Source organism: Drosophila sulfurigaster, chromosome 2R, assembly GCF_023558435.1.
Source record: "Drosophila sulfurigaster albostrigata strain 15112-1811.04 chromosome 2R, ASM2355843v2, whole genome shotgun sequence".
In the NCBI taxonomy this organism is placed as follows: domain Eukaryota; kingdom Metazoa; phylum Arthropoda; class Insecta; order Diptera; family Drosophilidae; genus Drosophila; species Drosophila sulfurigaster.
The window spans coordinates 22,310,544-22,322,913 of NC_084882.1; the positions used below are offsets into that span (position 1 = coordinate 22,310,544).

The 12,370-nt window shown below is 38.1% G+C and overlaps 4 protein-coding genes across 6 annotated transcripts in view; 3 read left to right on the forward strand and 1 right to left on the reverse strand.

Annotated features, from left to right (window-relative positions):
• Positions 1-251: 251 nt before the first annotated feature.
• On the reverse strand, positions 252-1,714 carry LOC133838471 (phenoloxidase-activating factor 2). The gene is made up of 4 exons (XM_062269590.1): positions 1,526-1,714; positions 1,265-1,470; positions 958-1,214; positions 252-899 (listed from the first exon to the last, which is right to left on the reverse strand). The coding sequence occupies exons 1-4, from the start codon at positions 1,686-1,688 to the stop codon at positions 311-313; spliced, it is 1,215 nt and encodes a 404-aa protein (XP_062125574.1). The 5' UTR covers positions 1,689-1,714; the 3' UTR covers positions 252-310.
• Positions 1,715-3,299: 1,585 nt separating this feature from the next.
• LOC133839516 (uncharacterized) lies at positions 3,300-3,717 on the forward strand. The gene is made up of 2 exons (XM_062271113.1): positions 3,300-3,466; positions 3,530-3,717. The coding sequence occupies exons 1-2, from the start codon at positions 3,335-3,337 to the stop codon at positions 3,650-3,652; spliced, it is 255 nt and encodes an 84-aa protein (XP_062127097.1). The 5' UTR covers positions 3,300-3,334; the 3' UTR covers positions 3,653-3,717.
• Positions 3,701-4,782, forward strand: LOC133839517 (uncharacterized). Its single transcript, XM_062271114.1, has 2 exons — positions 3,701-3,883; positions 3,935-4,782. The coding sequence occupies exons 1-2, from the start codon at positions 3,701-3,703 to the stop codon at positions 4,070-4,072; spliced, it is 321 nt and encodes a 106-aa protein (XP_062127098.1). The 3' UTR covers positions 4,073-4,782.
• Positions 4,512-12,370, forward strand: part of LOC133839512 (uncharacterized) — a 36,354-nt gene continuing 28,495 nt past the window's right edge. For 2 of the 3 annotated variants that reach the window (XM_062271108.1, XM_062271105.1), the window contains exon 1: positions 4,521-5,558. The gene's annotated coding sequence lies outside the window, so the exon portion shown is untranslated. Of the gene's footprint in view, positions 5,559-12,370 lie in introns of all 3 variants that reach the window. The other variant, XM_062271107.1, reaches the window with a different exon arrangement.

Genomic DNA, 12,370 nt, shown 5'->3' on the forward strand with positions numbered 1-12,370 from the left:
AGTATTGTGCGATAAAGTGGAGTGCAGAAAAATTATTTGTAATCGAGTTTATCGCGTGCGAGTTATCGAACGATCGAAAGTATTCGATATATGTTTCTACTTCTGTCTAACTGCGGTCATTTGTAATAGAATTTAAATGAAAGAAATGAACTTATAATACATGAGCTTATATTAAGTGTTTGCTTTAGCAGTTTTCTTCTTTTTAAGATAAATTAAACATACTAATATATTGTAATAATAACTAAACTAAATTATATACGGTGAATTTATTTGAAGACTTAAATTTATCATTGTTTGGCGCCTTGTCCACTTAAAGTGTAAGCGTTGTTTGCACCCAAGGCAAGTAGGTGCCCACATTGACGTAGACACCCGGCACATTTGCCTGTCCACAACCAATGCCCCAGGCGACTAAACCAACCACATACCACACGCCATTATTGGCACAAACCAGCGGCGAGCCGCCATCGCCAGTGCACGCATCCTTGCCAGCTTCGCCGCCGGCGCAAATGAAACTCGTGGGGCTGAGCACAAAGGAGGAGCCAAGGCGCGTGGCACGCAGCGCTGTCTGGCAGTTGGCGTTAGGTATGAGAGGCACATCGACTTGCCGCATAATCGCCTGATAAGCGCCCGTTGGCCCAAAGTCGTTCTTACCCCAACCTGCGACCCAACACCGTTGCCCCACAAAGCTGGTGGTTGGCAGACAAATGGTGCCCACGGTGGATCGACTGGTGAGCGAGACAACTGTGGCCAGCTTCAGAATAGCGACATCGTTCTGCAGATTGTTGGGATTGAAGGCAGGATTCACATACACGTTGGAGATGTAGACATCCTGGGCGGGAATTGGTTCGGCTGTCCCTGAGGCATCCCATTCTCCGAGGCGCACCTTAAAGGAGGTTAAACTGAGGCAATATATAGTATAACAAAAGCTGCGGGATTATCATCTCAATATATGCTTACGCCAAGTTGTAGACCTTGTGAGCAGCTGTGAGCACATGTTGCGCTGTAATCAGCGCTCCTCCACCCAGATAAACATCCGCTGTGGTCAGCAGCGCTGCCTGCCACGGATAAGCACCAAAGCTGGCCTGGCCAGGACTCGCTAGCGACGCTCCCGGTGGCGGCGGAAAGCGTAGTCCACATTGATAGCTTCCTGCCTGGCAACAAGCCACCAAACCATAGCTGCAGCTCAAGGGAGACGCTGTAGTGCCCGCCGTGGGCTGTAAAGGAAATGTCAGCCTGGTGCTGCTTGTCGGTTCAATCAACTTACCAAGCCACCGTTGTTCACTATGCGTATGTCCAGCTGTCCGCTGCCATCGTTGGGCGGCGTGGGAAGCGGATTGGGACACGACGCAGCGGGCACGCAGCGGCAATTTGTGGTGCTTGGCGTCACAATAGAGGGAATCTGAGGCCAGGGCACCTGCTGTGGCACTTGAGGTGGCAACAAGGTGCCCACAACCAGCTGACGCGTGAGCACTGCAAGCAAACAATTTAGTGGATCAACTCGAAATTTTGATCAACTTCCACTTACGCGTATGATTAGCATAGTTTCCATCATCACTCGGCTGTGGAGCACGTTGCTCTGACATCGAATCGGGAGATCCAAAACTCCAGCTCTGCACTCCAGTGATGAGCACGTGGAGCAGCAGGTGGAGGAGCATGGCAACAGGTGGCAGCAAGTGTAATGTATTCATCGCCTCACAAATGTCGACTAAATCGATTTAGCGACGTGCCATATGACTATATAGGGCATCCATCCATGCAGCCTAAGCGGGGCTTGGACAAATAAATTACCTACCTAATGGCCTCAGTTTGGAGCTCGCTTCAACTCAGGGATTTTCCGAGCTGCATGCCGCAAAAAAACGCTGACAACAAAAACAATTTAAAAAGCCACAGCAATTCATATTGGATATTAAAGTTCGTCGATTTTTAAATGCTCTTTACATTAAGTAGTATGAAAAACATATGGAAAAAAGAAATAACAAATCAAATAATATTAAAAAAAAAGAAAAAAATTCTTAAGTAAAAAGTTTATGATATACTATATTTATTTATTTAATTCAATTGAAAATAAATAAATTAGTTTAGAGTTGAATTGTTAATTGATTTATACCATTAGTTTATATTAGAATTTTTATGAAATACTTAGTAAATTAAATACCACTAAATACTAAGTAATTAAATTAATAAAATGAAAGAACTACTATCTTTACTATTGTTTATTTAACAGAGTTTGAAGTGCATTTTTAAGATGAATATCAAAGTTACTAATTTTTAAAGAATCATTTTATGATTGCATATTTCATTAAATAAACAAAATTTAAATTGGAAAGTATTAAAAGTAACGTTTTATTAAATTAAAATAAATTGAAAACAATTTATATAACTTTTTCTTTTTATTTATTTATCAAAATTTATAAAAAATAAAAATTAGAAAAAAATTCAGTTGATAATTATTTAAATTAGCGTTATGATTGCAAACATAATTAAATATAGAAATAATTATTTGTAATTTAGATTTAAATTGTAGGCTATAAGTGCATTAGGAAAAGAAGTGAATAGTCACGATAAATAATGAGTCACCAACAAAAATTTGATTAGCCAACATTTAAAATTGAGCAGAATGACGTTATGCATTTAATACAAACAAAAGCGTTTAGATAACACTTGATATGAAGGTGCTGATAAAGAAAAGATATTAATTAAAATGTGTAGCCAAATTGGTAACAAAATATCATCACGCTAACTTTAGAAGTGTATACAAACGACCATCAATGCGGTCAGTATATACATAGAATGTGTGCAAACAAACCGGCGCAATAAATCAAATAAAACAGTAAAACTATACAAAGTAACTATTTTCATATGTATGCATGTTCAATGTGCTGTCATTCTGAACTGAACAAATTGTTCACACAATGTAGTGAGAATTATTAAATTTTAGCTTTTCATTTTCATTTTTTTATGGTGATTTTTATTCGAACCTCCATTGCGGTGGCTGTGATAAAGTCACCTCAATTTTATTATATTTGATTGGATTTTAACAACTTAATAGTTTAATTGTAGAAAAGATCTATTATTATTCTCGCAGATGTGGGTGTAGTTTTTTGTTGTTGTTATTGCTGTTAACACGCTTAACACTTTCCGCTTGGCTGATATCACAGTTTTACTTTACTTTTTTGGTATGTTCACACTTACTAGACTCGTAATCCCCCCTTGGGGTTTACCGCTGCGGAACCTAGGCATAATTAAGCCCATAGATAGTGAAGTATATTTTTCGTTTTCCTTCTACCTCAAGAATTGGAATAGATCGATATTAGTAATTGAACCGTCGAACAGAATGGGTCACGTTGAATTGGACTTTACGGCAATACCGAAATTATATGGGCCAGAAAATTTCTGGCACTGGAGAATGCTTCTTCGCTCCTATCTAGAAGCTGCCGATCTCTGGAGGGACGATCATCCTAAAGAGGTTTGTTAACTAACTCATCTACGAAATATATATATATTAGTGATTATTTTATTATTTTCATAGAATCCACATGCCAAATTTATACTCCTTGCAACAATACAGAGTGATAAAATTGAACCAGGCTATGAGGAAATGTCCCCCAAACAAGTATTCAAAAGCTTAGAAGAACGTTTCCGTCCATATTAATGTGAAATCCTATTAAAACATTATAACTTTCTATGTATTGTCAATAAAATGCTCAGAGCTATGAATTTTTGGAATTTATTGGGCTTTAGATCCAGTAAAAGTGACGCTTTTAACATTCAAGTGCCCAATATACCCAAACTTAGCGATTCTCATAACTATTGGTATTGGCGAATTCTTCTGCGTGCCTATCTCGAGGCCATTGGACTGTGGTCAGGCAACGCTCCGCTTGAGGTATGGTCAAAAAACTTTTTACTTTTATTTTTTACACGTATTTGATTACAGTGTCCGCAGAGTAAGTTTATCTTGTTAAGCACAATTGAGCTGTGGCTTGTATCTCGCGATTATGAAGCAATAGGCGCCATAGCTCTATTCGACGATTTGTATTTGCGCTTTGGAATGGGAAGAATTAATGTAATATAACAAACATCTGTTACGTTTCAAATTCAAATTACCGCCAAAGTAAACTTTCGTCAACTTGGCTGCACGAGCGCAAACTCCAATGTATACACATAATGAAAAGTAAACGAGTTGGCAGCCCCAGCTCAGGGGCCACACTGAAACTCATTCGATTATTTTGCCGCTGCTGCCAAGCTTATTAACAGGGCATTAATAATTACTCGTAATTTTTTGAAAGATTAATAATTCATTTAAAGAGATTATTTATCTTTATATAAGGGTATTGGATTTTTTTCAGACGGCTGTGCCTTTTTAAAACATTTTTTCAAAATTGCGCCATACACAGTGAAGTGTTACCAGGCAGTGGTTATAAAAGTGGTATTCTTAGTATATTTTCATCTTTAAATAGTATATTTTGCAATAACACTTGCGGTCACCTCAGAGTGATAAAACAGTTGCATTTCAGAAGTCAAATCGAGTTGACGTGCGGAGCGCGTAGGGCTCAATTTTATATTTCAAACGTACTAACAATGTTATTTTAATTTAAACAAATAAACGACGATAAACTCACAAAGTGAAACGTTATTTTAATTGGTAACAATAACAAGAATTAAACGACGCTCAAACCAAATCTTGGAAAAAAGTCAAAGCAGGCCACGAATGAAGCCAAAACATCGCGACATCATCGACATCGACACCTGTTTGCTTGCATTCCTGAGCCTGTGCATGAACGTGTCTGTGTGTGTTTGTGTCCGTATTTGTGTATGTATTCGTGCAGATGCCTGTGTGCAAATGTAAATAGGGACATGCAAACTAATTTAATTTTTTTAAACCGTGTTTAAACAATAAACAATTAGTTTGCTCACTCTTGCAATTGCAACATTTAGCAGCCATTCCGTTGACCACCGCGCGTCGCGCCTGCGCAAGAAGCAAGAAGCAGCAACAGCAAAACAGCTAAAAGCCAACAACAACAGCGCAACTACGTAAACACAAACACACGAAAACCGGTTAATGCGAGACTCACACGCACACATACCAATACAGAAAATATACTGAGTCGGTTTTTGTTTGCCTTTTTGCTTGGAAAATAGAAATAGAAGGAAATACGTACACACAACAAAGCAAAACAAAAGCACCAACGAAAAGCAAAAAGAAGAAAAATACAAGAAGAAAAAAAATCAATTTCAAGTGGTGAAAATGTGAACAATATAAGAAAAAGAAAACAAATCGGTATTTAAAGCGCAATAGAAAAAAAGAGTAAATTATTATTATTAATGATTGTGCTGTGTGCGGAAATTGGGCCCCAAATGTTTGTTAAGGGTTAAACACAAACAAGCAGCCGCCTTATCATTTAACCAAATCGATTGGCACATTAAAACGAAAGTGAATTAAAGCCACAAATAATTGTAACAGTAATTGCCCAACCAACCAACCAGTTTTTTACAGTCCACCAGACCTTATCACAAATACAATAAACGAACGCCCGGCCACTTGTTGATTAAACAGACTGGTGAGTAAATTTTTCTCTTACTGGGTCATTTTGTACGAGAAGCGCTGTTAGGCTTATTGACTTCAAACGAAAGGTATTTCAGTGTGCGTGTCTGCCTGTGTGTATGTTTCTGCAGGAGCATTTGAGTTTTGTAGTGTGCCCAGCTCCAAGTCTGCCGCAATCCCCAAACCATAACTTTCACTGAATCGCGCGCCAAAATTGGCAATGCACATACAGCCAAACGCGCTTACATGTGTATGAACGCTTACATGTGTATGAACGGTGCAACAACAATTGCTTATAAATGCCGAAAACAAAAATATTGCATTGCGATCGGTGCTGCTGCCTTTGTTAATCAAATTTGTTTCATGTATCTCTCCTATTTTTATGATTTTCATTTTGTATTTTTTGTTGATGTAACCGCCGCTCAAGTTGATTTCCGAGCGGATTTGCAGCTTCATTAAACTCAAAAACTCACTTCAAAAATTGAGTGTAAGGCGAGGCGAAGCTGATTATGAGATAATCACTCAGCAAAAGTTGCTCAACTAAATTGCGGAACATGTTTCAGTTGCAGAGTGAGTAAGAGGGAAAGAGAGAAAGAGTTGCAGATGTTATATGAAATGTTGCAATTAAAAATAATTAAACATGCATTCGCTTTGATATATAATTTGTGTTCACTGCAAAACTCAATTGAATAACTTAGATGACTCATAAGACTTATTCCCATTCATCCGAAAGGCTAGCAAATAAAATTCCAACTTCTAGAAACAAAAGAAACCACAAGAAATATTCCCACCAAAAAATGCAGAAATAAACAAACGACAAAGCAGTCAACAGCTTTATAAAAAGCAATAACAAGAAAACTATGCGCATAAAAAAAGTTATATAAAAACACGTTAACAAACCGCACACAAACAGCGAGCATACAGAATGGGGAGTTGGCTGCAGAAGACAAAGAGAAGGGGCGGCAAGGGGGAATAGATGCTGACGTTGACGCTCACTTTAAGCCACGCTTCAATTGCAAATGCCCCAGCGAGCAAATGCATTGACGCAGATACGTGGGCTACCAGTTGTTGTTGTTGCTGTAATTGTAAATTCTACAGGTTTCTGTCTGTCCGTCGCTCTGTCTGTTTGCCAGTCTGTGTAGCAGTTGTTGCCTTAATGGCGCACAACAACAACGCTCCGCAATTTTACGCCAAAGCTAAAAAGGCGACCGATCGAATCGAAGCAATCGACGATCGACGACACACAGCAGAGAGCAGTGAGCAGTGAGCAGCGAGCAGAGCTCCTCCAATCGTAGCAAAAAAAAAAACCGGGCCAGGCCAAAGCTAAAGCTGTGACAGAATTGGCAGCACTGTGGACGGCAATCTATGCAAACTGTTAAAGCTTTTTCGATCCTTTAAGGTATCTAAATACTCTTTTTCTTATAATGATGATACCCAGCTTTATCTGACGACCTTATAAATCAGTGCAATTGACAGAAAGTATGTGATGGCCAGACAATTGGACCTTAGTTCTTATCACAGCTTATCACTTATGATTGATAATGCTATGATTGTAATACATTTTTTTCTTTTATGTTATTATTGTCAATATTGCGAGAATAAGCAAAGTAAAGTGAAATATGCAGAATCTTATTAATAGCAATTTGTTAACAAGCTCATTTGCGAAATTCAACTTTAGCTCCACTGTGCAGTGTTTGTTGCATTGGCGTTGCAGTAATCTGGCTTTGGGCCCAGAGCTTCGCCGGCTTGTGGCTAACTTCGCTAACTTGGCTTGGCCACTTGGTGTTCAATTCGAATTCGCTGCGCGTTGTTGGCCACCGGCTTCACTCCGACTGCGATTCAACTCGAGTTAACTCAGCGCATTTCAACTCGACTCGATTGGGTTTTTGATGTGGCTTAAGTTTGACTCGGATTGGTTTGGTTTGGTTTGCTTTTTGGTTTTTGTTTTGTTGGTCTTCGACTGCGACTCGTAATTGTTTCATAAAACGCAAGGCTGCGTAACAAGTAAAGGGAGGAGACAAGGGGATGGAGGCAAGTTAACTTTACAAACAGGTGCGCAAGCCCGCATTTTTTTTTGCTTGGCTTTTGGGGCAACACTTTTCGATTTTAATTATGGTTTATGTGTCGTTTTCGGATCGCTCACGATATGCATACTACCTATATACTTAAATTGAATATATAGTATACATATGGTCGCCTGCTTGCCTGATGTTAACGTATGTCAAGCGGCACAAGGTTATTTAGACTGCAACAGTCTCTGCTGTCTCTGCTGAGATTTGTCGACTCTTGAGTTGCCTTTGCGGCGGTTGCTATGGCTATGGACAATGGATAGTTGAGAGATCGCGACTGTCCATGCGTATTTATAAACCCATTTGGCTAACTAAGCAAGCGAGGGGCTGTCTGCTTATTGGAGTGGAACCCATTGGGCGCCCAGTTCTAGTTTTCCATTCGAGGCTGTATCGACTTTTTACTGTTGTTGACAATAATCAGATCGCAGTACCTGGATGCGTGACTGTTGGACAGTTATTCATTTCAGGGTTAACGCTGTAGAAATCGATTCAAATTATAGGAAGATAGTAATTCTTGAAATAGCTTTCACGACGGTAGCAAAACGCGTCATCGCACTCATCTTTAATTCACTTGGAGTGGCTTATTAAGGGCAAGGTCACATAACTGTGACTCACTGACGCTAATTTACTATAGAGATTGTCGTCTCGCTCTATCTAGAGTTGTTAAATAATTGAATCACACAAAAGATTACACACTTGCAAATGCCAGTATCAAGTATTGTTATTGCTTTACGAGTGGGACTATCTATCCTTTGGCTAATTGCGTCTCTAAATGGAAGGCGACTTCTAGAATACTAATCAACAAAAGGGTATATAAGAGAATGTATCAGTTACAATTATAGATAGATGACTAAAGAAACTAATTCAGAATTCACGGAATAGATTTTGATTTGAAAAAGATAGCATTACGATTATTTATATTTATCGACTGTTGGAAAAAAAGGTAGAATTTAAATATAAAACTGAATTAATATGAAATATTAATTGTAATTAGTCAGTTTATCATTAATTAGCAATAAAATACAAAAGAGTGATAAATGGATTTTATTTATGCACAATATTCCCACTAGGAAAATAAGAGTTAAAACAGTGTGCCTTTTTATTTCATTTGTGTTATTATTATAAAAGATGTGATATTGAACGCTATCAATACACTTGATTTATATAATATAAATAAACATTTCGTTTTGATATTACAAGTGCTGTTTCCAAAAAAATCTTAATACACTTGTCTTTTGTATATAGTATATGATTTATTATTAGATTATATGTGTACTCTCAAATGTAAAACAATAAGATTGTATCTCAGGTTACGCACACATGCGTCGCAGTTTGTCGGTGCGTCGCATTTGTGTTTACACTTGATTGCAATTCATATGTACGTATCTGTATCTGGCAGATACACAAGTGTGCTTTGCATACAACGAATGCCGTTAAAATGTTTGTTGTTTTTACCTATAACTGTAACTACGACTTCAAATGGGCCCAGACTCATAACACATGTATGTATAGTATCTGCTTTAGACTCTTCGCACTCACTCACATTTTTTTTTCTGCATGCAGCGAAGCGAGCAGCAAACCGATAAAAATACACGTTTTTATTATTATTTTTGTTAGTGGCTGATGTTGTCTGTTTTCTGCTGGTTGTCTTTTTGGCCTTATTAATATTTATCAATTTGTTATTTAACTTGTTTTTGATTTTATTGTTCGTTTTTTGGAAACAACTTTTCGTAAACAAAAACAGCCAGCGATTTAAATGCCAGCGAATACCAAAAGTATTTTGCATAATTTGACCTGGAAGATGAGAGAGAAGAATCGAAAAGTCATTCGTTTATTGTTTCCCCAAATTATATACTATATACCCTATAAAGATGCGGCATTAGAGTAATCCATAGTCGTTGATTAATATCTTTCAAGGCACACGAAGCGTAATTGGACTTGTATTCGAGTATTTTCAAGGCATTGCGAAATTAGCAATTTAACCTTATTATATATTTATTAAGTACTCGTATTCTTGTTACTTTTAATTGTTATGAAGTGTGTGTGGCTCTGCGTGTTGTGTTAATTAATTGATCGTATAAAAGGCCTCGCCAAGTTATTCATTCGAATACCGAAACCAATTCGAATAAGCTTGAATTCCAGCAGCTGGCTGACGGCGGCGCATAAATATTTAATACCTTCTAAAGTTTTATGCTATGATTGGCTATTTCTATGTCTTATGGCTTACAGAACCGTGTCAAAGCATTTAAAATCAATTTTAGAACGCGATTAAAACATGCGAGTGTGTAAAACGCTTGACAGGAAAATTACCCATACGCCACATTCAGTGGACGAGTCATTTAAGGTGAAACCGAAACAACCTCCGGGCTCCCCTCGGACTATTCAAATTTGAGCCAGAGAAATGCGATATACAAAACTGTTTTGTCAGCGAAGAAAAAGCGGCTGTTAACGTCGATTTACAGTTTGCAGCTGACAGCTGAGTGTGTTACAACGGCCATTTGGCCTCAGGGCCTCACCCACGATAAGTGTGCCAAATGTGGAATATACTCGCAGTATTTACAAGCGATAAATTCCGCAATGCAACTCGAAATTCTCCAACAGTTAGTTCTATCTTCAAACTGTGAACCGTGAACGATTTGTCAACAAAACTCAACAGCACGCGCACTTGAGTGTGGCAAGTATCTGTTACTAAATTTAGTATGTAGACACCGCGCCCAAAGATACTCGATTGGCGGAATTTTGACATGTTTTCGCTTCACAAGCAAATCATTTGTTTATCGGCATAACACTTCAGATATTGTCTATCGAATATAGTTTGTATATTTGTTCTACCGCTTTGTTTTAATGGCTTTGTGAAATAACTGGCTAGAGATAGTTAAATATATCTGCGAATAACTCGCATTGTTACTAGCTGCTTGTTAGCCAAGTTGAATGCTTGCATAAGTTATAAGCCAGGTGAGCAGCAGGTACTTATCTAGTTAATTTGTTGGCAATGTACACTAAATTCATAAATCATTCGTTGCCTTATCAAATCGGATAAGCTTTGAATGTGCTTGGGTAAACAGGATGTTAGTCAAATGAGTAGAGAGTATTCGATTAATTGCTAATAAATTTATATATAATTTGATACCAATATTTGAAATCCTAGTTTTTTGTGTTAATTGACATTACATATTTGTTTTCGATTTACACAAATGTGTAATTTTCAATTTCGAAAATGTTGAACTCCAATCTCTCGAATAGAGCAATCACTGGCATTGTGTTTCATTTCCTCTTGAGTTGGAGTTGAAGTTGGAGTTCGAGTCTCTCGCTATTGTTGTTGCTTGCATCTTTGTGAGATATTTCCTGTCTAATTATGAACAAAGTGCAACAAATTCGAGTGCTAGGCGGAGTTGTTTCATGATTACATTTAATGGCCGTTGGCAAACATAATCATTTCGATTAAATAATCAGGCACTTGACTCAACTGGCAGCCAAACCGAACCGATCTTCGCACATTTGCACAGTGGCTGCAAAAAGTTGAATGTCTGTTGGTTGCTCTGTTGTAATTATGAAAGTTTTTTTTTCTATCTAACAACATCATGAGCAACATGAACAACAAACCGTTGGCCAATGTTGAGTTAAATGAACGGTATGAACTCATTTCAAAGAGTCAAGTTTATGCTGCACTGAGTCATTGCATTTCATTCATTCATCCAGCCACCATGCCAGCAACAGCTCTCGGAAGTGCAGTGAAAAGTTGTCGAATGCAACGACAGCGACAGCAGCAGCGACCACAAAAGTGGCTCTGACTCCTATGGCTTGGATTGGTTTGAATCTGAATCTGTATCTGAACCTGAAACCAGCGGCTGCCACAGCAAAGCGCGCGCAACGACAACAACAACAACAACAACGTCAGCAACTCTAACGCCTTGCAATGTGATACAAAATGCTATTGGCTTTATGCAACACAGACACCAACAAGTAACAACAACAATAATGGGAGCAACTGCAGCCAGACTTGGATCCCATCCCAGGTTGAGATTGGAGACCAGAGACCAGCAACCAGCGACCAGAGAGCGAGTGCCGTTGGCGTCGCCTTCAAAGACAAGTTTTACACCAATTTCCGCTGAGTTTTTGTTTTTTCCTCTGCTGCTGTTGCTTTTATTATTATTATGGTAGATATAAGTATTTCTTTTTGCTTTATCTTGCTTTCCATGTTGCTATTATCTAAAGGTTAAAGACTTATGATGCGCTTGTGGAATTTTCTATAATTTTTCTTCTATGCTCTCTTAATGGGGCTCTAATGTGGCAATTGGCGTCGTGTATTTTCTTTGATTGAAAAAGGAAAATCAAGTGGAAAATTGTGCAATTGATATTTAGCCAAGCATTTAAAATGTTTCCACAAATAGTTACGTGTCTCTCTGCAGCGGTTGTTAGGTGTTTACCAGCTATTCGATGGATGGCCATTGAACTATTATATCGTTCACATTATCGATAACTGGTATGGAACGTAGTCAATTGATTTATTTTACGAAATTCTTAATATTCAGAGAGAGCAGGAATTAAATTAATTAAATTTAATATGGAAACGGTGTGTAAACAAAGCACTTAAAGCCGCATTGCCTATTATAAATATCTAAAGTTCTATCATGTCATTAGACTGTGAACGTTTGTTCAACACTAAGTGTATTATTTTATCGAATCGAATCGGCAATCAATCATTAATCAGCATAGGGGAACAGGCTTGTTGCGATATACGGGCGAGTTTTATAGTCAA